The 26,608-nt window shown below is 42.7% G+C and overlaps 1 protein-coding gene across 11 annotated transcripts in view; it reads right to left on the reverse strand.

The window, feature by feature from the left end:
• Positions 1–26,608, reverse strand: part of KIAA1549L (KIAA1549 like) — a 291,549-nt gene that overhangs the window by 116,761 nt on the left and 148,180 nt on the right. For 9 of the 11 annotated variants that reach the window (XM_082343655.1, XM_082343657.1, XM_082343656.1 and 6 more), the window contains exons 2-8: positions 18,202–20,733; positions 17,179–17,787; positions 15,040–15,155; positions 12,202–12,421; positions 11,238–11,371; positions 4,892–5,054; positions 3,317–3,376 (exon numbers count right to left, since the gene is read on the reverse strand). In XM_082343655.1, the coding sequence (XP_082199781.1) occupies positions 3,317–3,376; positions 4,892–5,054; positions 11,238–11,371; positions 12,202–12,421; positions 15,040–15,155; positions 17,179–17,787; positions 18,202–20,733 (3,834 nt within the window). The remainder of the gene's footprint in view (positions 1–3,316; positions 3,377–4,891; positions 5,055–11,237; positions 11,372–12,201; positions 12,422–15,039; positions 15,156–17,178; positions 17,788–18,201; positions 20,734–26,608) is intronic. The other 2 variants (XM_082343654.1, XM_082343653.1) reach the window with 1 other exon arrangement.

Raw genomic sequence — 26,608 nt, forward strand, 5'->3', positions numbered from 1 at the left:
AAACGAATAGACAACCATTCACATGGACATGCCCCAGACGTCCACAGCTTAATGCCGCACCTTTTGATGGGTACACATTTTGCGAAGAGGAGGCTCCTGGGTGGGACTTTCAACGTAGCTGTTTTGAATTCGTTATTTAACCCTCATCTTCAGCGTGCTGTCTTTTCCTATCTCAGCTTACTCCACCCACTTCTGGTCTTAGGGAAGTAACTCCTTGGCATATAAGACAGGACCCAAGAAAAGATGCCAATTCTATCACTGAATGGCATGCAGTTTTTAAAAATAAACCAACCTTTCCAAAATATAGCAGAGGGAGGAACACTCCCAAACTCATTCTACAAGGCCACCATCACCCTGATACCAAAACCAGACAAAGATGTCACAAAGAAAGGAAACTACAGGCCAATATCACTGATGAACATAGATGCAAAAAACCTCAACAAAATACTAGCAAACAAAATCCAGCAGCACATTAAAAGGATCATACACCAAGATCAAGTGGGGTTTACCCCAGGAATGCAAGGATTCTTCAATATACGCAAATCAATCAAATGTGATGCACCATATTCACAAATGGAAGGATAAAAACCATATGATCATCTCAATAGATGCAGAAAAAGCTTTTGACAAAATTCAGCACCCATTTATGATAAAAACTCTCCAGCAAGTGGGCATAGAGGGAACCTACCTCAACATAATAAAGGCCATATACGACAAACCCACAGCAAACATCATTCTCAATGGTGAAATACTGAAAACATTTCCTCTAAGATCAGGAACAAGACAAGGATGTCCACTCTCGTCACTATTATTCAAAATAGTTTTGGAAGTCCTAGCCACGGCAATCAGAGAAGAAAAAGAAATAAAAGGAATACAAATTGGAAAAGAAGAAGTAAAACTGTCACTGTTTGCAGATGACATGATACTATATATAGAGAATCCTAAAGATGCCACCAGAAAACTACTAGAGCTAATCAATGAATTTGGTAAAGTTGCAGGATACAAAGTTAATGCACAGAAATCTCTTGCATTCCTATACATTAACAACGAAAGATCAGAAAGAAAAATTAAGGAAACAATCCCATTCACCATTGCAACGAAAAGAATAAAATACCTAGGAATAAACCTACCTAAGGAGGTAAAAGACCTGTACTCAGAAAACTATAAGACACTGATGAAAGAAGTCAAAGATGACACAAACAGACGGAGAGATATACCACGTTCTTGGATTAGAAGAATCAACATTGTGAAAATGACTCTACTACCCAAAGCAATCTACAGATTCAGGGCAATCCCTATCAAACTATCAATGGCATTTTTCACAGAACTAGAACAAAAAATTTCACAATTTGTATGGAAACAGAAAAGACCCTGAATAGCCAAAGCGATCTTGAGAAAGAAAAATGGAGCTAGAGGAATCAGGCTCCTGGACTTCAGACTATACTACAAAGCTACAGTAATCAGGACAGTATGGTACTGGCCCCAAAACAGAAATATAGATCCATGGAACAGGATAGAAAGCCCAGAGATAAACCCACACACCTATGGTCACCTTATTTTTGATAAAGGAGGCAAGAATATACTATGGAGAAAAGACAGCCTCTTCAATAAGTGGTGCTGGGAAAACTGGACAACTACATGTAAAAGAATGAAATTAGAACACTCCCTAACACCATACACAAAAATAAACTCAAAATCGATTAAAGACCTAAATGTAAGGCCAGACACTATAAAACTCTCAGAGGAAAACATAGGCAGAACACTCTATGACATAAATCACAGCAAGATCCTTTTTGACCCACCTCCTAGAGAAATGGAAAATCAAAAATAAACAAATGGGACCTAATGAAACTTAAAAGCCTTTGCTCAGCAAAGGAAACCATAAACAAGACGAAAAGACAACCCTCAGAATGGGAGAAAATATTTGCAAATGAAGCAACTGACAAAGGATTAATCTCCAAAATTTACAAGCAGCGCATGCAGCTCAATATCAAAAAAACAAACAACCCAATCCAAAAATGGGCAGAAGACCTAAATAGACATTTCTCCAAAGAAGATATACAGATTGCCAACAAACACATGAAAGGATGCTCAACATCACTAATCATTAGAGAAATGCAAATCAAAACCACAATGAGGTATCACCTCACACCAGTCTGAATGGCCATCATCAAAAAAATCTACAAACAATAAATGCTGGAGAGGGTGTGGAGAAAAGGGAACCCTCTTGCACTGTTGGTGGGAATGTAAATAGATACAGCCACTATGGAGAACAGTATGGAGGTTCCTTAAAAAACTAAAAATAGAACTACCATACGACCCAGCAATCCCACTACTGGGCATATATCCAGAGAAAACCAAAATTCAAATAGAGTCATGTACCACAATGTTCATTGCAGCACTCTTTACAATAGCCAGGACATGGAAGCAACCTAAGTGTCCATCGACAGATGAATGGATAAAGAAGATGTGGCACATATATACAGTGGAGTATTACTCAGCCATAAAAAGAAACGAAATTGAGTTAGTTGTAGTGAGGTGGATGGACCTAGAGTCTGTCATACAAAGTGAAGTAAGTCAGAAAGAGAAAAACAAATGCAGTATGCTAATACATATATATGGAATCTAAAAAAAAAAAATGGTTCTGAAGAACCTAGGGGCAGGACAGGAATAAAGATGCAGACATAGAGAATGGACTCGAGCACACAGGGAGGGGGAAGGGTAAGTAGGGACGAAGTGAGAAACTGGCATGGACATATATACACTACCAAATGTAAAATAGATAGCTAGTGGGAAGCAGCCACATAGCACAGGGAGATCAGCTTGGTGCTTTGTGACCACCTCGAGGGGTGGGATAGGGAGGGTGGGAAGGAGATGCAAGAGGGAGGGGATATGGGCATATATGTATATGTATAGCTGATTCACTTTGTTATACAGCAGAAACTAACACAACATTGTAAAGCAATTATACTCCAATAAAGATGTTTAAAAAAATAAGAAAGAAAGGAAAGAAAGAAAGAAAGAAAGGAGAGAGAGAGAGAGAGGGAGGGAGGGAGAGGGAGAGAGAGAGAGAGAGAGAGAGAGAGAGAGAAAGAAAGAAGAAGGAAAGGAAGAAAGAAAAGGAAGGAAGGAAGGAAGGAAGGAAGAAAGAAAGGAAAGAAATGAAGGAAGGAAGGAAGGAAGGAAGGAAGGAAGGAAGGAAGAAAGAAAGAAAGAAAGAAAGAAAGAAAGAAAGAAAGAAAGAAAGAAAGAAAGAAAGAAAGAAAAAGAAAGGCCAACCTGATAGGGTGAAAGGGGAAATGAAAGAAGAGATTACCTGTAATTACCCAGTAGTCTCTGGTTGTTTCTGATATATCAAGGTTGGGGTATTCCAGCGCTAAAACAAACAAGAAACACACCAAATTACTTTCACAGGTTTTATATGTAAATATTGTTCAGAGAAATAGACATAGCTGACAAAATACCAAGCAGCTAAATCCTGCTTTATCATTCTTGGGAACTCTAGGACATACAGACTGAAACTTGCTATTCAGAAAACTAAAATACTCAGTAAAGGGCTTTTGGGTGTCTGCTTTCGGTTTTTCCATCAAAACCTTCTTAAGTGAAACACTTCCATTGTCAAGACCTACAGCTAGAACCTATCTTAACAACAGCTTTCTCTTTAAAAATTATCCAACGATCATAACATTTTTAGGAATAATTATTTCTTGAATGGATTTTTCCAGTGTCAAGGACTAAGTTTTGTAGCCAAATGTAACAGTTCCATTTCTTTACAGGTGTGGTGACCATCAGAGTTAATACATGTAAAAGGCTTAGCATAGTACTTGGCACATAGTAAGTACTCAATAAATCATAGTTGTGTTATTGTTATTATTCTCAGAATATCAAGATGATGAAAAAAGAAATTCTTCACGTGCTGCCAGGTGACGTAATGCCATCTTTTATGACATCATCTTTTCCATAAAATCCAGAAGCATCTTTCCCTAGTATATGGAAATTCACACAAGCTTGCCATTAAACAAAGATTAAAAAAAACTCTGAGTGTCTACTATGTGCTAATAAGTACATTCACACACATTATCTCACTTATCTACAATATATAAAGCAACCAAAGAAGGAAATAGAAACAATTTTGCTAATACATGTTTAAAAAAAAAACTTGCCCAGTGACCTTTAGAAATGTACCAATGATTAAATTTAAGAGCATAGATCTTTACTTCCTTTGGCTACCGAGTAAATGTTTGGGTACAAAATGTAGGCTGCATCGTCTTCAAAGTCTATGCCTGCTGCATGGTAATGAGGATTATGTAACTGAAGCATTAGAGGAAGATGAGGCCACAAGCCTACGGGGACTTCATCAAGTGAAGTCATGATGCTGACTGCACATGAGTTGCATTATAATATCTATAGCCCGGGCAAGGGCTGAAGGCCCAGGAACATTTGCTGATGGCAGAAGTGGAGGAAACCATAGCAACCCAGATTGCCACGGGACAGATGCCATACCAGGCAGTGTTATAAGCTCAGAAGGCAGACTGCTTGGGTTCAAACCCCAGGTTCCATGTCTCGCTAGCTATGTCAGAGTAGGCATCTTGTTAAACCTCTTGGAGTTTCAGTTTTCCCATCTGCAAAATGGGGTTAATTTTGCACCTACCTTATAGGGTAGTTGTGAGGATTAAATGAGATACAAAATAAGTGAAGGGTAAAAGCACCTAGCCAGTGCTTTTTTCAACGTGTAATAAAGTTTTCATCAATTCAATCCCCATTGATCACATATTACAGTTGTGATATAATGACAAAAGAGTTAGCATGTGGCCTGGCACCATGGAGTTTGCTAAACAGACAAGGCCCCGGAGAAGATGGCAGAGCCCCTGTAGGACGTGGACATACTCACGTTCGGCGATAGTGAGCGGCGGGTAGGTGAGGTAGAACCCCACCAGCTCAGCAGAGAGCTGGCGGAGGAGGCTGCTGGCCACGGTGCCGTTGAGGAAGGAGCTTCGATTGCCCACCACGTACACCAAGGTGACGGTCTGGGAGGCGTTGGACGTGCTCACCATCTGAATCGACACAGGAGGAAAGGGGAGGGAGACATGCCAAATAAGATGAGGGTCTGTTTCATGGAGGCCGTGGGAGGACAAGTTTAAGGAGAAGTTGAGGTTAGGAATGAAAGGGAGGTGGGAAGAGAGCAAGGAAGAGATAAGAATAACAATAGTTGTCACTTACAGATTGCTTGCTTACATGCCAGACATCGTGCTAAGGGCACATGATCTCATTTAATCCTCACCGCAACCCTAGGAGGTGTATCCTGTTATGACTCCCTTTTACAGAGGAGGGAACTGAAGCCCAGAATGATCAAGGGACTTGCCCAAGGACACACAGCTAATAAGTGACGGAGACAGGATTCCAACCCAGGCAGCCTGACAGGCAGTGGGTTTTAACCACTGGTGTGTGTATCTTTTGCAGGGGCTAAATGGTCTCAGCCTACTTTTATGGTTCTGAAAATACACAATAGAGCATAGGAATGGTAAATTTAAGGAGGGCTCAACTGCTCAGACAGAGAAAGCCTGAGTCAAACTTTTGGGGGATTTTAAAGTTGAAAGGACGGGGAATGCACACCGTCCATCATCAACCTAGTCATGGAAAGCATGACCAAACCTGATGACAAAAAGAATTCAGAAACAGAAAACAGCTTCTTTAGAGAGAGATTCCATTTCCTTGTGGTCTATTAATTCAATGTAGAACATGTTAATATTACTATGAGACGGTGTGGTTTTCTTCTCGAATCTTGTCTAAGTCAGTTTTTTAGTTATGAGGAAACGAGACTTTTATAGGTCAATGTATACATAAAAATATCCCACAGATGAGATTTGAAAAACAGATGCAGTAGGAAGGCATTCCGTCTGGTGAGGCACTCTTTATGGGCTTCTGTGCTGGGTGTCTGCCCCTTCCCTCTCCAGATCCATTTGCCACCCTGCCCTCATCCTGCTCAGCGCCCCCAGAGGCAGACTCTGTGGGCCACGTCAATGGGCTCCTTGGCCCCCTGGCTTCAGCTGCAGGGAGCTCAGGAGGATGTGGGAGAGAAGGAGGAGAGTGAGGTCAGAGAGTTGGTGTCAGGGACTCCCTCCTGTGGGGTCACAGCTCATGTTGGGCAGCTCTGGCCTCAGGCTTCCCACAATTGCTCCCTCCTCTCACCGCATCAACCCCAACTGTCACAGCCTTGGCAGCTGCACTGTCCCTGTGGTTTCCCTAGAGCCCGCCCACACTTCTACAAAGTCTTTTTCATTGGACTTTCCTCAAATTATCTTCATTTGAATGTGTCCTCTCTTTCTGCCGGAAACTGTTACCCAGTCTGTCCCAGACCTTTCTGTGCTCAGACATAAATATCTCTGCAACGTTCCTTTTAAACCTTACTTTGAAGAAGACCGTCAAGAGTAGCTTCTTCATGTTATTTCGAACTTTTTCCCATAAGTGGAAGTTCCTTTTAAATTCTCTAACACAGTACCTAGAGTCCCATGATTAATGATATACGGAGTCAACTTTTCTGGTCAACTCTTACTTCCTCTCCAAAAGTATTTCTGGAATGTGGTTTAGCCACAGATATTCATGCCTCTCCCAAGGTACCAAGAAAAAAGGCACTTCTTTCTGAATAATTCAAAAGACCTCACCGCGCTGTCACCTAAAAAAATAATAACTAAAATAACTTTGCAACCTTTATCTCTATTCTGAACACTCTGTTTTTTTGCTTTTCAACAAAACTAAATCTCACTGGATCCCAAAGAGCTTGCAATATGGTATCTCTGTACATACTACACTCGACGAGGTAAGTTATGCATTTTTTCAGATGAGAATTTTTTTATTGAGGAGACATCATTGACATACAACATTACATTAGTTTCATTCTTTTTTGTGGTAAAATACACATTACATTTTAACCATTTAAAGTGTACAGTTCAGTGGCATTAAGTACATTCGCATTATTGTGCAACTATCACCACCATCCATCTCCAAAACTTTTTCATCATCCCAAACTGAAACTCTGTACCTACTAAATAACGCTCCGTTTCTTCCTCTTCCTAGCTCCTAGAAACCACCATTCTATTTTCTCTCTCTATTAATTTGACAAAACTAAATACTTTTTATAAGTGGAATCATACAGTATTTGTCCTTTTGTGACTGGCTTCTTTCACTTAGCATGATGTCCTCAAGGTACATTCATGTTGTAGCCTGTGTCAGAATTTCCCTCCTTTTTAAGGATGAATAATATTCCATCACATGTATATACCACATTGCCTTATCCATTCACCCACGGATGGACACTTAGGTTGCTTCCACCTTTTGGTTGTTGCGAATAACGCTGCTTTGAACACCGGTGTTCCAATATCTGTTCAAGTCCCTGGTTTAAATTCTATTGGGTATATACCCAGAAATAGAATTGTTGGATCATATGGTAATTCTATGTTTTTTGAGGGAACGCCATACTGTTTTCCACAGCTGCTGCACCATTTGACACGTCCACCAGCAGTGCACAAGAGTCCCAATTTCTCCTTACCAATGTTTATTATTCTCTATTTTTTTTTTGTAATAGCCATCCTCAATAGGTGTGAGTGGTATTTCGTGGTTTTTATTTGCATTTCCCTAATGATTAGTCATGTCGAGCATCATTTCATGTGCTTATTGGTTACCTGTATATCGTCTTTGGAGAAATGTCTATTCAAGTCCTTTGCCCATTTCTTACTTGGGTTGTTTGGTTTTTTTGTTGCTGAGCTGTAGGAGTTCTTTACATATTCTAGATATTAACCCCCTATAGATACATGATTGGCAAATATTTTCTCCCATTCTGTGGGTTGCCTTTTGATTATGTCCTTTGAGCCACAAAAGTTTTTAATTTTGATGACATCTAACTTATTTATTTTTTCTTTTGTTACCTGTGCTTTTGGTGTCATATCAACAAATCACTGCCAAATCCAATGTCATGAAGCTTTTTTCCCCTATTTTCTTCTAAGAGTCCTACAGTTTTAGCTCCTACATTTAGGTCTTTGATCCATTTTGAGTTAACTTTTGTATACGGTGTTAGGTGAGGATCCAACTTCATTCTTTTGCTTGTGGATATCCAGTTTCCTAGTAGTACTGGTTGAAAAGACTGTCCCTTCTCCCACCAAAAGGTCTCATCAAAAATCATTTGACCATATATGTAAGGGTTTATTTCTGGGCTCTCTATTCTGTTCCATTGGTCCATATGTCTGTCTTTATGCCAGTACCATACTGCTTTGATTACCATAGTTTTGCACTAAGTTTTGAAATCAGGAAGTGTGGGACCTCCAACTTTGTTTTCCTCTTTCAAGATTGTTTCAGCTATTCGGGGTCCCTTGATATTTCGGGTGAATTTTAGGATGGATTTTTCTATTTCTGCAAAAAACATCACTGGAATTTCAATAGGGATTGCATAGGGATCATTCTGGGTAGTATTTGACATCATAACAATATTAAGTCTTCCAATTCATGAGCACAGAATGTCTTTCCATTTATTTGTGTTTTCTTTACTATACTCATTTTTTTTTTATGGCTAAGAAAAGTGTGACCATTCTTGGGGGCTGCTTAACAACAACTTCATAAATAAGAAGAGATCCACAGGCCTGAAACCAAGGTCATATCACTGTTCCTTGATAGTCATGCCTTGTCCCTTGCAGGGGATACTTTCCCATTACCCCTCTACTCTTAGACTCGTATGGGTTCTGACTGTATCTCTTACTTCCCATTCACTCATGCCATGATTCATTTAGCTAATTAGACCCACAGCATTGACAGAATGGAAAGCTGTTGTTTTCATTCTTAGTATCCATTCTCCCTTCTTCCTTGTCAGCACCACAATTCTCCCTGGGGAAACACCTCCTCCTCTCCAGTCAGTTCATGTGCTTTGGGTGCACTTGTCCCACTCAGGTTCCAGGAGTGGGCATCTCAGCCAGACTTAGTTGACTGGGATATTTCATATCCTCAACCACAGTTACTGGTCCAGAAATGGGCACGTGATCCAAGAGGGTTCAATGAAAACTAATCCAGGATTTTGACTGGAATGACACAAAAAAGGCACTCTGGATCCATGAGACTGTAAGTAATAAGGATGAGGCAAACCTGGAGGTGGCAGGGGCCTGAGGATGATGCCGCCCAGAGCAAGGCAAGCCAAGAGACGAAGAGAGAACTTCATGAAGAAATCATGCAAGCACCTGGATCCAATTGTTCCTGAAGTAAGGAGCTGTGAACCTTTCGGTTACATGACCCAATCACTTCCTCTTTTTGCATAAGCCTGTGAGCTTGGATTCTGTTGCTTATAATCAAAAAGTCCTAATTGAGTCTACTATACTCTAGCCCCTAATACCAACGCTATACAAGTACAAAATAATTGTCACTTTTTCGATGACTCTCTGAACAAATTAAATATTTACATGGTCTTATTCCACAAAAGATCCAAGGTGCCCCACAAATTACATTTAATACAATAAAATGGTAATTTATTAATTACAAAACCAGGTCCTGAAAAAACAGATTAAAGACAACCCTGGGGGGATGATTAGCATGTAGCAATCTATGCATGATATAGGGGCCTAGAGGGTTACTAAATCCACACAACAACTTTGGCTCTGGGCTTCCTGCCAGCCAAGGCAAAAAGTGAAAGAGGGTTAATAAAACAATTCACCCAAAGCTGTGGATATGTTCAAGAGCATCTAAAATCTATTTAGATGCAATTATCTAATTGCCCATTGTAGTCTTTTCCAAGGAATGTTTGTTACTTGCTTTATAAAGTTTCATCTCACGGCCCCTGACTATCATACGACAACACAAGAGAGGTTTCTTAAGGCCAAGGGCAGCTTATTTATCTTGGTGTCCCTTCCAGTGCCTGATAAAGAGAAGCTGGTCGATAAGTCTGTGCTTCTTGAATGTAATTAGAATATGTTCCACTGCCAAGCTCCAATAAGACTCATGTACCTGTGAGGATCATAAATGCAATCAGAAAGAAAAAGGAGCTGAGTCACACTCCTTACATAAATCTTATGTCTGTGACATGTTTTTAGATCTTAGTCTAATATGAACCAGATCATAATGAGATACTTCCATATATACTTTGGGTGAATCTAGAAAAGGACGACTGCTCATTCAAATTAAAATGTATGCTTTCCACATCATATTGGCTTTGCTGATAATTCACTTATGCTAAATGTCAATTTTAAAACCACTGGGTTTAATTGCAAAGGCTTTTAGTTCAGTAAAAACAGAGACATTAGTTAGTACAGTTAATTAGAGAAATTTGGGGGCTGGATGAATATGATTAAGAAGCATCTGTTTTTAGTGAGATGTTATCAATATAATTGTAAAAAATGGGTCTGAGAAATGCTTTTGGTAGCATGTCTACTGTAAATCCAGGAAGTTGAAATACAGTACACCAGCAGTGGGATTGCCCTGGAAGATAATGCATATGCTTGCCAAAAATTTCATCAAGGATCCCATTTCTGCATTGCACTGATGCTAGTAGAGCATGGTGGATTAGAGTATGGGCTTTGGCTCAAGTCCTAATTCCATTTCTTACCAACTGTGTGACCTTCTGGAAGCTTCCTACCCTTCTCTCAGTTCCCTCTCCTGTGAAATGCTGATAATAACACCTCAGAAGGATGTCTTGAGTATTATGTAGCAAAACATTTATAAAACACTTAGCACAGTCCTGGCACATAGTAAACCCTAAATATAAAGTGTGTGTGTGTGTCTAAAATAAGGTGATTGTTCGTGTGGATGCCTGGAAAACAACTCAAAGAAAATCACAGAATAGGCAAATCTTGGTAAGTTAGCTATTTAGAAATGATTCATTTTATATGTGACATTTGACATATAGAGTATATTCTAGTTCATTTTTTAAAAATAATAAATGTATTAGAAAGGCTTAAGGAAGCTTCAAGTCTTCCCAAGAGAGGCTTGGGAAAATAAATATCAAATCCCAAATCACAGCAGGTACACAGTATCACAGCATCTCCCTTGTCATGACCACCACACCCCAGACATCCTCATCATTGCCAGGCCTGACTCAACTCGGTGGCCCCAAAGTGGCACCTTCTCCTGTTGATATCACATGCCCGAAGTACAAAGTTACATTTACACCAGGCAGCTTTGAAATGCGGGACCAAATCACTTCTTGCCAACACTTGTGTTCCGGTTGGCCTCTGTCAACTACACAGCTGAAGCACCCTCCTCCTTACCTGAATCGTCAGGTTGCTTTTAGTATTCAGAACTTTCCTCTCGGCATCTTGGAAGGCCCTCTGTAGTCTCTGTTCCATCGTCTGAGCAAACTTGCAGGACTGTATGTTGTCGGACTGGCTCACAAACTGTAGCACTAGAATGAGAGTAATAAATCAGTGCTCACCAAAGCTCTGTGTCTTAGTTCCTTGAACTTAATAGCAGTCATGATATAAAACGGCATGATTTTACATCAGAGAAATCAGGCAAATAAGGACAGTTGCAGTTTTGGAAGTGGCTCTTACAATGATTTATAACATAGAAGAATTAAAAGCGGGATTGAACCTGAGATTCCCTCCAATGCAAAGTATTTTGTGATTTCATTTGATTGGCATATGGAGACATCTGCTCCAGGACAACAAAATGGCTTAAGAGTGATCATGTCTTCTCTTTCTTTGGAGGGGAAAAAAACAATCAATTGGTCTGCATGACTAAGTTGTTTGAGTCTTTCAGTTTCAATGGTTCCTCTACTCTTGTGGTTTACAAACCACAGGATCACAGTCACCAGGGAGTTTGAAAGAAAGATTCCAAGGCCTAAGCTCAGAGATTCTGATTCAGCGGCATCTGGAACATGTTGCTGCAAAGCACAGATTTTACGGACGCTCAACTCTCCTCAGTATTCACTGGTAATACAGAAAAAAAAAAAAAATACAGTACTTGATGCTCACAAGTACGATATACTCATAATTATATAAATTGGGAAGAAAGACTCCTGTGAAGGAATATTTCTAATGAATCCAGGTTGGAAAAGTTTAGGCTGCTGTGCAGGGAACTTGGACATTTGACTAGCAAGGCCCTTGGAGGAAGGTACACAATGACTCTAAGAAATGACAGAGCAGCCAGTGATGGAGTTTTCAAACAGGTGTCCTCTTGGTACCACCGCTGATCCCAGAACGGATAGGAATCCTTTCCTTCTGAGTTACTTGCCTGTTTTCAGCTGCAAGTAGCCTGCAGGCTGGGGAGTCCACGGGGACGCAAGTACTGCCACAGACTGCAAGGTTGGGGTGTGTTGCTTCAGATCTGCAGTGACATTGCTGATCCCATAAACGCCCAGCGTTTCAATCACTGCAGCAGGCAAGTAGACCAGCCTCCCTTTGGTAGCATAATAACCAACAGTGACGTTGTGAGAATGTTCCAGAATGTCCACCTACGAAACAAATGGACCCAGAGAACTCAGTGTTCATTTCCACGGTACTTTAAGTTCTTCTTGGTGTTTCTTAGAACCACAACTGTTACTCAGCATGGCTGGGGAATAGGACACTCTCATTTGACAAATATTCTAACAATCCCATAAGCCTACGGGTATTGTCAAGTCTCAAACTATAAGAATACAACAAAATATAATTTATATCGAACCTACGGATATAGGATTCAATCTATATTTAATTTAATTCTGGAATAGAATTAAATGTGTGTTTTTTTTTTATTATTATTCTTTAAGTGCCTCAGTATAGTCCTGTGAGCATCAATTAGCACCCAAGAAGGCAGGCAGGAGATGGCAGGCAAAAGAGATTTCCAGGGAATGGAATGCTGGGAAAAACAGCTGTATCATATTTCTCATCATTTATAAACACTAAAAGGCAGAAGTGATAGATTAAGTGGAGGCCCTTCAGAACAGGGGTCAGGTAGTAAATGAGGTGAATTCCTTTCTTTAGAAGCTGAGAGAAGAACTGTTCAGACTTCACTCCATTCTTGGCTTGTGACTGGTTCAAGACCAAGGCAGGGATGGGCCATGGAGAGTTTCTCTTACAGCTGAGTCCTAAGGGATGTTGATGATCTGAGCTCATTCTGACCCAATTGGAAGATTTTGAGACTTTCGATTTTATTCTTACTTTGTTTTCTTAGTGTTTTATATCAGCAGTTCAGGGTGTTTTTAACACCTGCTTTCCTCCCCCTTATTCTTGCATCTCCATTAGGAGTGTCATGTGTATTTGCCAAAGAAACCAAGACAATTGATTTTGCAGCAGGCTGGGTATGCCTTTGCTTCCTCCACACTGTGTGTCCCCAGCACCTTGTTACCTAAAGGCGGTGTTCAAGGTGACTTTAGGTGGGACAAGAGATACTTCTGGATGGAACACGGACTCAGCACCAAATGCCACCAAATCATCCAGCAAGAAAGTTACTCCCATTCCAATCCTTCCAATTACCTCAAGGAGCAGGTCTCAGTTTGAGGATAATTGACTTTTAACGCCTCTCTAATCCTTGCTAACCATATTTTTAAACAAACAAAGGAACACCAGGCCCAGCCTTAATGCCTTCTGTAAGCAACAATGTCTAGCTTGAATTTAACAGGCTGTCTCCATTATATTCATTTTTATTTTTATCTTTTAAAAGTTTTGGCCACACTGCTCGGCTTGCAATATCTCAGTTCTCTGACAGGGCCATGGAAGTGAAGGCGCAAAATCCTAACCACTAGACCACCAGGGAACTCCCTATTCTCATGTTTATTTTTATTTGTGGCAAATGATCCTGATTGCTACTTATGGTAGTAATATCAAACATCCTTTCAAAAGAAACGTGTTTATTAAGTGTTTTTTTAAAAATTTTTTTGGAGTATAGTCAATTTAAAATGTTGTGTTAGTTTCAGGTGTACAGCAAAGTGAATCAATTATACATATACATATATCCACTCTTTTTAAATTCTTTCCCATATAGGTCACTACAGAGTATTGAGAAGAGTTCCCTGTGCTATACAACAGGTCCTTATTAGTTATCTATTTTATATATAGTAGTGTGTGTACGTCAATCCCAATCTTAACTGTTTTTTAAATAAAAGCTGATTTTAAAAAAAACTAACATGTACTAATTGTCACACTGGTCTGTGATGATATGCAAAAAAGGCAAAAGCTGTGAGGGTAATTTGCAAATGACCAAAGTTTAGTGAAAACTGTCTCAGGTAACCACATGGAAACATTCACATTTTCAACTTTCAAATAAAGTTTCTGGTGCAGAAACCACAGATGCTTCTCGTGGAGAGCATTTCTTCTTTTTTTTTTTTCAGAATTATATAAAAGAGATTAACAATGACCAATAAACTGTGTACCCAATCTCCTTCCTAGTCCTTCATGTGGTGGTGGGGAAGGACCCCTAATCTGAATGCAGCTGGGGCACAAAGCATCAAAGGAGGAAGCGAAAGCAATATTTTCTAGTGATGTAAAGGGTTGTCCACTGACTGTCAATCACATTTACTGCTTTAAAACTTGGAATCAAACCAAAAGGGTGTAAAGCAAGGCTTCCATCACTTAGATATGCCATCAAAATCAGCTAGTGGTTGTTTAATAGTACTTGGCATTAAAGCGTTTAGAGAAAAAAAATGTTTACTTCCCTATCTGCTGCTGGCAATTTAAGCAAAGGTGGACTCAGTTTACAAGTCAGAGTAATTTTTAAATGTCCAGAAATAAATCACTAATTGTTCACAATGGTGAGGAAGATAAAGGAAAAAAACAATGGATGATTTCTGCAAAATTACACTACCACAATTAAATACTTTCCCCAAACAACAGGATAATGGGACAATTTAAAACAGAATCTCCAGGCTTAAAAAAAAAAAAAACAAAAAAAACTAGACATAAGGCAATTATCTTTAATTTTCCATCTCAGAATTTGACCTTCTCCAGCTACCATGCATTAGCTATTTGCCCAAATGATGAAAGATCCTACTTCTGTTGTGGCTATGGTACCCAGGGAGGAAGAAAACAATCTAAACAGACTCTAGACCCAAGAGGAAGAGATAGATAAGCCTGGTTACAAAAGCAGGGGGCTTACATGAGCCAAGACGTCATTCCGGTGGAATGCCTTCCGCAATGCCTGTGTGAGCCCTCTGGCTACATTAAGCTTCAAGGTTTCACTGATCTGCACCCTCCTTTGGGTCAGAAAGAGAACTGTGGGGTGAAACAGAAGCATGCAATCAGCGTAAGGCAGCAGACCTCCTAATTAATGAGCCCTCCTCTCCTCCCCAGCTACCCACCACCTCCTACAGGTTCTGAGCAAAGCTAGTGGGCACAGGTCCAACCAATGGGGCAGCAGCTCCGTTGGTCCCGCTCAAGTCCTAAGGAAAGGAGGCCCCAGCCATTCGTGTGGCCCTAGTGGAGAGAGAGCTAGCATGCTGGTGGCACTTCACGTCTGACCAACGCGGCCTCTGACTCTGAAAGCCAGGCTAAGCCTTGCCTGCCCCTGACCGGTCTGCATGCAAGGAAATTCCTGGAACAGCATCCCTGAGAACCTCCTTAACTGCAGGCCCTGCATCCTAAAACAGCCTAAATCAACCCTGCTTCAGGAGGTGCAGTCCTCACCCCACAAGCGGGACGGAGACAGGAATGGAGACCTGGCATGGAGAAGAGGCATTTGTGGTTGAACATGACAGGTGCTATTTGAAGGGAAGCCTAGGATGTGGTTGGAGGCCCTCGGAGGAGCATCCAGCCCTGACATGGGCAAGGGGGTGGGGATCAGGGAAGGTTTCCGGGAGGAACTGTTGCTTCCACTGAGTCTTGGAGGATGATGGGCGTGAGCCAGGCCAAGGCCAGAGGGACTGCCCCCTGCCACTCCCAGCAGAGGGAAGACCAAGTACAAAGGCACAGGGGAGAGAAGTGAATATTTCAGCCTACAATACCAGGCTCAGTCCTGGGGCAGTGGGAAATGAAGGGTTTAAAGCAAAGGCATGTATTTTAGGAGGCTCCCTGGACTCCAGACTGGAGAACAGATTGGAGGGTGGGGGAAGTCTGAAGGCAGAGAGAAAAATCTGGCTGTTGTTTCAGAAATTTAGGTGAGCGATGGTGACGGTGTGAACCAGGGAAGTGGCAGTGAGGGTGGAGGGAAGAAGTATTTAGGAGGTAGAACCGGAAGGAACCGGTCATTGACTGGGGGCGGCTGGGGTGAAGGGAGGTTGTGAAGAAGAGGGAGGGGAGAATGTTCCAGACTTCCGCACCTAGGTGGCTGGGATGTGGAAAACCAGATGGTATAACTGCTTGAGAAACTGAAAAAGATACTGTGCTTTCTGCTCTGCCTAGTTTCACAATTTCCTATTTTAGAATAAGATTATGTCTCAAGAGATAATTTCATTTAATTCTTTGTGGGGTGAAGAGGAAGGCGGGACATGAGCATTCAACACTGGCATGTTCTTTCAAATAATGTGTCTAATGCTTTTTATAGCAGACATTACCACACTATTAAAAGCATCCTGTGCCTTCTTGGCCCGTCTGCTGCAACTCAGAGTCGGGGGCTAAAAAAGATAGCATCTACGCGACTTTTTCAAGAAGGTCTCCTTTTTAACATCAGAAGAAATCTTGGGCACCAACATAGTGTATGGTAGCTGTACTGTCAGTATCTGCCGGTTGAGAAAATACATGACAGAAAGCCTTTCTGAGTTCTGTAGCCCTTCCCAAGATTCTGTATTTTACCGATCACATCATTCACGCGTGTGAGACATCACTGAGGTCTGTACGCGCAAACTTTGGTGTACATCTGCTTTCTCAGACTCACTGGCAGAACTGGTTTCCCAGGGGCCTCTGATATCAGGATGGATCCCAGGACTAGAATCCATGTCACAAGATGCTCCTCTCCTCTGTCACTTGATAAAGGTCAGGGCTTCTCAACCTCGGCACTACTGACGTTTTGGGTTGGATCGTTCTTTGTTGCCTGACTGTCCTATGCACTGTAGAATGTTTAGCAGCATCTCCGGTCTCTAACTCACTAGATGCCCATAACACCCTCCCTACCCTCCAAGTTGTAGACACCCAAAAACATCTCCAGACATGGCCAAATGTCCCCTGGTGGCTGGGCAGGGGGGGCAAAATCCCCCCCTGGTTGAGAACCACTGATCTCAAAGAAATCTAATAATTCCGCTACACCTCTGAGGCCAGGATGCACTTGCTGCTTTCAAGTCAAATCAGGACAGTGGACTCTTACCTGTCTTCACCAAGAGCTTACTGGACATCTGACACTCCAGGTTGGATGCCATTTTGCCAGTTGTGACCATGGCCGTGGACACAGCGGGAAGAGCAGCGTCTGTGTTTTCTGCTGACAAAGGCGGCATCCGGGTGGCCCTTATTGGTGCAGTGATGGACGTCAAGGCTGCCGTGATTGTCAGCGGGCGTGCGGTGGACACCTTGGGCATGTCTGGGTTGGTGGGGTTCAGGAAGCCCGTGTACATGGCTTGTGGTTTCCTGGGGAGGTGTGTTGTGGACAACAGGCCAGAGGCAGTGCCCGTGTTCCCTTGCGTGGCTGTGGGAGTGCTCATGGTGTGTGCTGTTCTTGCAAACATGTAGGTCGGCGTGAACAAGAAGGCTGGATGGGCTGCCCCTGGTGTCGCCTTTGGGCCAGATGCTGCGTTGCTTGTGACGTTTTTAGCTACAGCCGTGGTCCAGCTGCTCTTGACTAATCCCGAGGCCACGGCCGAAGGGCTGCTGCCGGTGCCCTTAGCAACCAGGGCTGCAGACAGCACCAGTGGACTTGATTTCCGAAGAAACAACATGGTTGCTGCTGTTGGTTGTGCCTTGGGCGACACCGAGGAGGCCACTGCAAAAAGAGAAGAGCGAAGTTTGTCATTGGTCCGGAACGCACACACCACTGTGGGGATGAATGGATGTAATTTATGGGTTTGCTGGGGTGAAAAGTCGCTGAGCACTGGAATTTAGGCAAAACAGCTTTAGGTTCGTTAAGTCGATTAACCATAATGAGAATGCCACTTAGAGCAAAGCTATGGTTGGAAATAAGGACACTTAAATTCTGAATACTTTCCAAAAAATCAAGTCGGCAGAGGATCGGGGGCCTGACTATCTGGACTGCTAACTCATTCACCATCCAGGAATCAGGCATATCTGCATCTTCTGAGCAAAGCTGGGTATCTGTGTTGAGCTTGAAGATGCTTTGGCCCCAGAAGCAGTCACACCTATTTCTTGGGGGGGGGGGGGGTACCAGGAAACAAACTACCTGCATTAGTGGCTGCACCTGTCCACTTCTCGGGGCGCTGAGAAGCCGGCAGTGCTTTGGATGGGGTCCTGAATAAGGCACTGGTTGATAGAGGAGGAGATTCAGCAGTAGAGTGATAGCTCGGGATACTCTGGAATGGTGGGGAAGCATTTATCACCGGAGGTGGATAGATGTTGCCGGAAATTTGGAAACTTGTATCCATTCCATCTGAAAGCATTTCCCATAAGCTAGCTGTGGAAGTTAGACTTGGAGAGGTCAGCACAGGAGAGTGTGTTGGATGGGCAGGCAACCGTAGATGGGGATGAGACACAGAATGTTGACTTATGAATGGGTCATCTTCAGCCTCAGCTGTTTGAAAGTCTCCGGAATAGTTGTTAGTGTTTATGGACAAGAAGTCTGTATCGTTTCCAACCATGGTAACGTCTGACTGTTGGACGAGCTGGTTAGCGCTTGTACCAGAGACTGGATCCTGAATGCTAAAGCCTTCTGCAGTCACTAAATGCCCAACATTATCTTTGAAATCCCGAGATTTTATTGTACTGGCAGCAGAATTTAAACCACCGGGAGGAGCGGCTGAAGCTGAGTGAGTTTCCCAACTTGTGGAGTTCATTGTGTGCCCATTCACATCATAATTTGTTTGCTGCAGCAAGCCAGATATCATCGGTTCTGTTGAAAGGGATCCAGTTTCTGCTGCAAGAGAATGCCAGAAAACATTTGTGATTGCTGGCTTCTTCATGTCTCCCATTGTTGAGAAATCATAGACCTCATTGGAGGAGGGAAATGCTGTCACCTGTTTGGAAGCTGAAACCGGCAACTCAGAATGGTCTGTCACAGCTGTGTAAGTATCTGGCTTGGTGTTGGAAGAGCTATGAGATGGGGAAACAGTCTGGGTGGCTCGTGCGAAGGGGATGGAAGATGGAGATAATTCTGAAGGAAGGAGGTTTGTTCTTGGTGGTGTAATGTCTGAAGAAACCCGATCAGTGCTAAAATCAGAGGTGACTCCACTTACAGCGTGAAGACTTGGCCTCTCTTTACTTGAAAGGGTCTGGAGAGAAACTGTCAAATTTGCCTTTTCATTTTTCTTTAAAACAGCTGTTCCACTACCTTCTTTCTGCAGGGGAAATGTCCAAGTCGTGGAAGGAAGATTAGGAAATGTGCTTGAGAGGAGCAAGTCTGCAGCTGCAGTAGAAGGGGATCCATCACTGCCTGCTTCTTGAGGAGTTGGCACTGGGGGCACGGCGGATGGAGAGGCATGATTCCCTGCCAGCTGGAGGAAAGAAGGCATGGAGGGGAAGTCTGCCAGTGCGCCATTTGATGGGGATGTGAGAACCTCCCCAGAAAGGATTTCTTGCCCTCGGCTGGCTGTGGTGAGAGGCAGAGAAGGCACCAAAGGGGAGGATGTGTGTTCTGCTGAAAGTGTGGGCCCTTTGGAATTCTCTGGAGCTGCTGACAAATGCAGGGGGTGAGCAGAGTCCTTTGCAGTAGCAGGGGCTGCCTTTCGGCTGATCATTCCCACTGCCACCGATTCTGTAGTCTGGACAGGTGAAGACACAGCCTCATGGGTCATGGTGCTCCTAAAGGCTGGCAGAGACACCCCATTATGTGCTCTTTCAGCCACCTCAGCTTCAATTGGCTGGGTGGATGCAGGAATTGGAGCCACTTCCAACATCGATAATGAGGGTGTCCCACCTGGAAGCTGAAGAAGACTTCCGGGAGCTAGGGGAGGGACAGACAGACGGGCCAGGTCGGCCGCGGAGCTCAAAGACTCAGGTGTGTGGGAGACTGCTGAGTGAGGACCCTCTGCTGGGCTTGAGGATCCAGGAAAACCTAGACGAGGGATGCCTATTAAATCCTGGGCATTTTTGGATGGAGTGTGGTTCACTTCCTCAGCAAATGGGTTTAGGGGATTAGCTATGCTCTGACTTGAGGATGAGTGAGTTGGAGCCGTTTGGGGGAATAAAAGCACTTTGGTGGGTCGCTCTGCTGGCTTAGAAAAGATGATGGAATGAGGTGAGTCAGGAGCCAATGAAGAAGATGAAGATGAGGGGAGAGCATCTGCCCTCGGGGAATGTAGTTCTGCCACGGAAGGAGTCCCTACCCACGGCGGCCAGGATGGGAGGCCAGCACGGAAGGACGCCACTGGTGGGAGAGGGGACAGTGTGGGGAGCATGCTGGTGTGAGGCAAACCTGACACGGCGGCTGCTTCTTTTCCCCCTGGAGGTCTTGGTTGGACCAGGGCCTCAGGAGAATCCTTGGAAGGCTCGAGGGAGGCGCTATGTCCACTGCCTTGGTAAGGGGAAGGAGAGAAGTCCCCGTGGGCCCGAGCTTGACGGTGTGTCTTGGGCAGAGGCGTCTGGGAAAACTGCAGCCAGCTCGTGTTGTCAGGGGACCGTCCCGGCACTGGCTTCATTCTGTCCACCACTGAGGAAGACTGGACTTCGGACAAAGGCCATGTTGGTGAAATCGGTAACAATTTCCCATGAGGAAATGACTCCGGGGTTGGGGTGACAGTGATCTGTAGTTTGTCCCTTCCTGTGAAACAAAGGATCAAGCAGTCAGGCCTCGGCTCATCATAGGTCCTGGAGAGAAGGGTAGGCCAGACAGGCACCGCTCGAACCTCACAGAGCTTCCACCACATCACAGAAGACTCATTAAACACGTTCAAACGATAACTTAGGTAATTACAAATACGTAGATGCTGCAGCTAACCTACAGGGCACGGTTGGTGAGAAGTGGTCTCCGATGAAGTGACGTCTAAGGAAAGATGTGCAAGATACTTGTGTATTTTAAATCTCTTTTCTGTTCCACCTACAAGGGTTGGACTGTGAAACTCACAACCTGGAAAATCAAAGACGAACATGGCTCCCTGCCATGGCCAAGGACACCAAAATAAATCCCGTCCAAGAATCCAAAATGCAAAAGGAAAGGACTGTGTATCTGAATGCAAATCTTTTTTTTTTCCCGACCCTAGGGCATCTCAAGCACGATAACTGAGGTTGCCCGTGTTTGGGAACATGGCACCAGGGAGACATAATTATTTTGTTGGATGTAAAAGGATTCCTGATGCTACCGTTCACACCATGTCAAATAGAAAAGGGGATTTCTTTCAAATTAGGCTATTTCTGAGAGAAAAACTATTCACCTCCCATCTAGGACCAGAGACACCTCTCATGAGGCCTGGTGTCACTCCCAGCACCTGCAGAGAAACCACAACTGTCAGCACTAATGTGCGAGACCGCGGGCCGAAAGGCGAGGAGACAGGGCACAAAAGGTGACTCCGCAGGAAAGGAGGCACGGAAAAAACTGATCAGAAAGCCGGGAATTCCATGCTTGGGAAGAGAAACGACATCCTGCTTGAGGATTCTCTGATCCCCCTTTCCACAGTGGTGCCGATGCTGTTGATGACCGCCCCCCCCCCCGCCAGAGCTGGCTAAGTGCCCTTAAATAGTATTTTAAATTAAAAATAACAAAGAAAAGGTATTCCTAGACCTTTCTACGTTATTGGCCAAAAAAACGTTAGAACCATCTGATAGAAGCAGACATACCAAGAGCTGAAGTCAGAAGACCTGGGTTCGCGCGCACCCTCTAGCCACTCGCGGCTGTGTGTGCATCTGTGGATTGCTGAGGCAGGGGTGAGGGCACCAAGCACACTCTAACGGCCCCGCTGGCTGGCTGGGAGGAACAGAGGAAATCATGGAGGTGGAAGGAAGGGCTCCCCAAGCAGAAAAGCACCAAACAAATGCTTAAAAAAAAAATCGCTAAACAAGTGAGCGGTCATTACAGGCTCTAAGTCCCTGTGTTTTCTGTTTGTTTGTTTAACAAAAGAGGACACTATGGTCCAGAGTGGAGACATCATTGCCAGAAGCCACACAACCCATCAGGGACAGAAGCAGGTCCAGATGCGAGGTTTCCTCACTCCCATTGCAGTGTCTTCTTCCCAACTGCTTCTCCCAAACCAGTTCTAGCCTTCACTCCACCCCCGTTGTATCATGCCACCGGAAAACCAAACAACTAAAGCTGAAGCTTTCAAATAATTGAGCTTTTAGAATATGAAATATACTCTGAGTCACAAAAGCCTAAACAGTGATGATTTTCTGAAATATTGTTTTCAGTTTCATTTTTTAAGATGCAAAAGGCAAGGACAAACGATGTCTTTTACTCTGAATTAACACACAAAAAATAACTTTCCTTTCTGATTCTTTGCTTTCTTCTTTTAAAAATTCTCCATTCTTGGGATTTACAGATACCCAAGGAATCAGCCGTAGGTCATTTTTAGAACACATCAGGATATAAGCCAATACTACAGCAGTCGATGGCCTTGTTCATTTAATTTTGCAAGTGAGAACCAACCCCTTCTCCTGGGCAAGCCATCTTCATAAGCCAGGCTCAGCCTCTTTGTCTCCTTATCGCCAGATCAGAATCACTACAGCCCTTACCTGCAGGACCCAAAGCTTCCTCGGGCCTCTGTTAGCAAAAATGCACCTTATACAGAAAAAGTGCCAAATGTATATACAGCTATAGGACAAAAAAGTCTACACAGCCTTTCATTAAAATATCTGCACTCCCTGGGAACTGCCTCATGGTTTGCAATGAATATTGTGTTTCTGTTACCAAACTCAGCCTAAGGAAGTATCCACGCTCCCTTGATTGCAGTTTTACATGGAAGGCTGATACTACTGTCATGCCTCAGTCCTTCTTGTTCATGATGCTTATCTCCTAGATTGACTCAGTTTCACACTTGTCATGCAGTCTTGTCTGGTTTTGTATATAGGCGGTACTTACATGAGTGAATATAACATCCATCTAATGTAGTTTTTGCATTTTGGCATTTTCCATTAACACTTTAGAATCCATTTTTATTACTGGCATGTCAGATGAAATCTATGTAGGATTTCTTCTTTTGTACTCTCATTGAAACAGAGTCAATCATGGGTTCAACTCATGGATTCAAGAGTCATACCAAATTCAACTGTTTTCAAGTAAGTACCCTTCTAAGTCAAAAAGGATGTGACAGGCAAAGCAGTTTTTGCTTTCAGAAATATTTTTTACAAACTCTTTCATAAAAATCTTACAAACAGGAAGGGGAAGTGGGTGTTGGATGATTAATACAAGGGGAATTGTAACTGACTGAATGGCCACAGCCAAAGGAGGCTAAAGTAAAGAAATAGTCTCTAGTGGACTTGCCTCTGCTAAACCTTGTTGTTTCTAGACTAGAATCCAGTGTTTCCCAAGCTATCCCTTACAAAACACAGTGTCCCAAGATGCTTCATGAAGAAAAGTTTCAACAAGCTAACAATTTTGAGAAGTGTTGTATACTACACTCACACCTAACAGTCACTAATGTTATTCACCATATATTTCTGGCTCTCCACCTTCAGAGCATATAATAGGATTGCACTTCCCGGATACCTCTGTGGTTGGGTGGGACCATGTGACTAGTTCTGGTCAATGAGTTGTGAGCAGAAGTGACAAGTGTTACTTCTGGTCTAGAACATTTATAATCAATGCTGGAGCAAGACTCTCCAGAACTTGCTTTCTCTGAAGAAAAAAAAAAACAAACCCTAGCAATATTATATCTCAGTAAGCTGTTATGAAGAAGGATGAGGAGGAGGGAGAAGAGGAGGAGGAACCTAGTAATCTTCAAAATGTTTGTAGGTCGGTCCACCAGCCTGAGTCCCTTAGGGACTATAATAAGCAAAAGCCCTCTGCTGTAAAAGTGTGTACAGGTAGTATGAGCAAAAAATAAGCTTTTGCTCTTTTAAATCACTGCAATTTGGGGGTTGTTTGTTACTGCAGCATAACCTAACTTACCTTAACCTATTCAGAAATTGCTATCAGAGTGGATTTGGAACTTAAATGGGCATACTCCCAGGTATATCAACATTTAAATAAAGGCTGAGAAGTCCCATCATCAAGAAAACATAAGAGTGCCTGGGATGCAGTAAAAACTCAATGAACTGATGTTGGACAGTTTAATTAAACTTTGGCCAAAATTGATCAAGTATATTTAACTTCTGAAATATGTTTAGGATATTTCTCAAACATATTTGACCTCAGAACTTGGTGACTAAAAAAACCCCACCGATATACATAAAGCTAAGGAAGGAAGCATGTTTTTGAATTAGCAAATGATAGCAAATTCAAAAGAATAATTGATATGAAGAATTCCAGAGAAACACGCTTCAGAGACATGTCAACTGACTGAAATTACTGTTGAAGGAAGACATAAATTAGGATTAAATATAAAGGCTTACCCTTAATCCACATAATACCTAGACAAGAACAGAATGGGGGAGCTTCCCTTTAAGGATAACTTACGTTAACTATAGGTAGGGTTGACTGGAGCTCATTATGAACTACAATGGGAATGTAGGCTAGCAAGGAAAGTATAAATTCTTAGGCTGCATTAAATTTTTTTCACTCCTAAAATAAAAAACTATTTCATACTTAGGAAATAATATTTATAATATTTGTATGTAAGAATAAATACATAAAGAATAAATAACAAAAAACATACATGGTCTCTGGCTTCATGGACCTCACAGTCTTACGGGAGATGTGGAGTTAAATCAGACATCCTCACAAATGTGAAAATAATAACATGTTACAGATGAAAGATGCATAGTCCTTAAGAGCATGCAATAAGAGGATGTGACCTGATCAGGGAGGTCAGAAAGCACATCACTGAGAAAGTTACTATCAAGTTGAGAGCCAAAGAATAAGAAGAAATTAATCAAGTGAAGAGGGTAGGGAAAAACATTCCATGCAGAGAGAAGAGCATATGCAAAGGCCCTGTGGCAGGAAGAAGCATAAGTAGTACAAAGAACTAAAAAAGTAACCATAGCAAGATCAAGTAGAACATGAGTGGCCATGACATAAGGCTGAAGAGGTAGTTGATGACTGGACCATTGGAGTGTCACAGATTTTAGTTCAAAGAGGAGTGGGAGGGAATGGAGTTGAGGGTGGGTGATGTACAGGAGCAAATCTGTGTTTCAGAACAATCATTCTGGCTACAGAGTGAAGAATAGACTGTAACGGGCAAGAGTGGACAACAGAAGACTAGTAAGGAAACACCTGCTGTGGTCCAGGTATGTGATGACAGGAAGTTGTAAAGAGGAGCTGAGCCGTGGGTGGGAGATTGAAATGGATAATCCTTCTCAGTCCCTTTCAATTCTCAGGGTTCAAGATAGTACATTCCTTTAAATATGTGTGTGTTTACAATGTTCACTGCAGCTCTATTTACAATAGCCAGGACATGGAAGCCACCTAAGTGTCCATCGACAGATGAATGGATAAAGAAGATGTGGCACATATATACAATGGAATATTACTCAGCCATAAAAAGAAACGAAATTGAGTTATTTGCAGTGAGGTGGACGGACCTAGAGTCTGTCATACAGAGTGAAGTAAGTCAGAAAGAGAAAAACAAATATCATATGCTAACACATATATATGGAATCTAAAAAAAAAAATGGTTCTGAAGAACCTAGGGGCAGGACAGGAATAAAGACGCAGACGTAGAGAATGGACTTGAGGACACGGGGAGGGGGAAGGGTAAGCAGGGACGAAGTGAGAGAGTGGCATGGACATATATACACTACCAAATGTAAAATAGATAGCTAGTGGGAAGCAGGCGCATAGCACAGGGAGATCAGCTCGGTGCTTTGTGTCCACCTAAAGGGGTGGGATAGGGAGGGTGGGAGGGAGACGCAAGAGGGAGGAGATATGGGGATATATGTATACATATAGCTGATTCACTTTGTTATACAGCAGCAACTAACACAACATTGTAAAGCAATTATACTCCAATAAAGATGTTAAAAAAAAAAAAGATTCACTAATGGGAGGCAAAAAGGAAAACGTGGTCAACATGTGATCCCTCACACTTCTGTGGAAAATATGGAAATATAGTATGGTCGTGCCCTGCATCTCTATGAAGTATTGGTGTTTGATAAAAACTTGAATTAAAAATCAAAAAAAAAATATGTGTGTGTTTGTGTATGTCGTGGGTTTTTCTTTTTTTTAATGACTGTGAATTCTCCTATATGCCTCTCATTGAGAGGTGGGGGTCTAGGTCCCCATCCCTTGGGTGAACTTGAGACTGTTCAACCAATTAGAGTGTGGCAGAAATAATGCCATGTGACTTCTGAGGCTACCATCATAAAAAGCAGCTTTTGCTTGGTCTTTGGAATGCTCCCCTCCATACCCCTCCCTCACTGTTCCTCCTGGAACCCAGACACTGCTCTGTGAGCAGCCCAAGCCATGTGGAGAGATCACGTGCAAGTACTCCAATCAATAGTCCCAGTTGAGCCAAGCTTCTCAGTCATCCCAGCCCAGGCACAAACAGGTGAATGAAAAAGCCTCCAGATAATTCTAGCCCCCAACCATCTGAATCACTGGGGTTGTT

Source organism: Balaenoptera borealis (assembly GCF_965194805.1).
Source record: "Balaenoptera borealis genome assembly, chromosome: 11".
In the NCBI taxonomy this organism is placed as follows: Eukaryota; Metazoa; Chordata; class Mammalia; order Artiodactyla; family Balaenopteridae; genus Balaenoptera; species Balaenoptera borealis.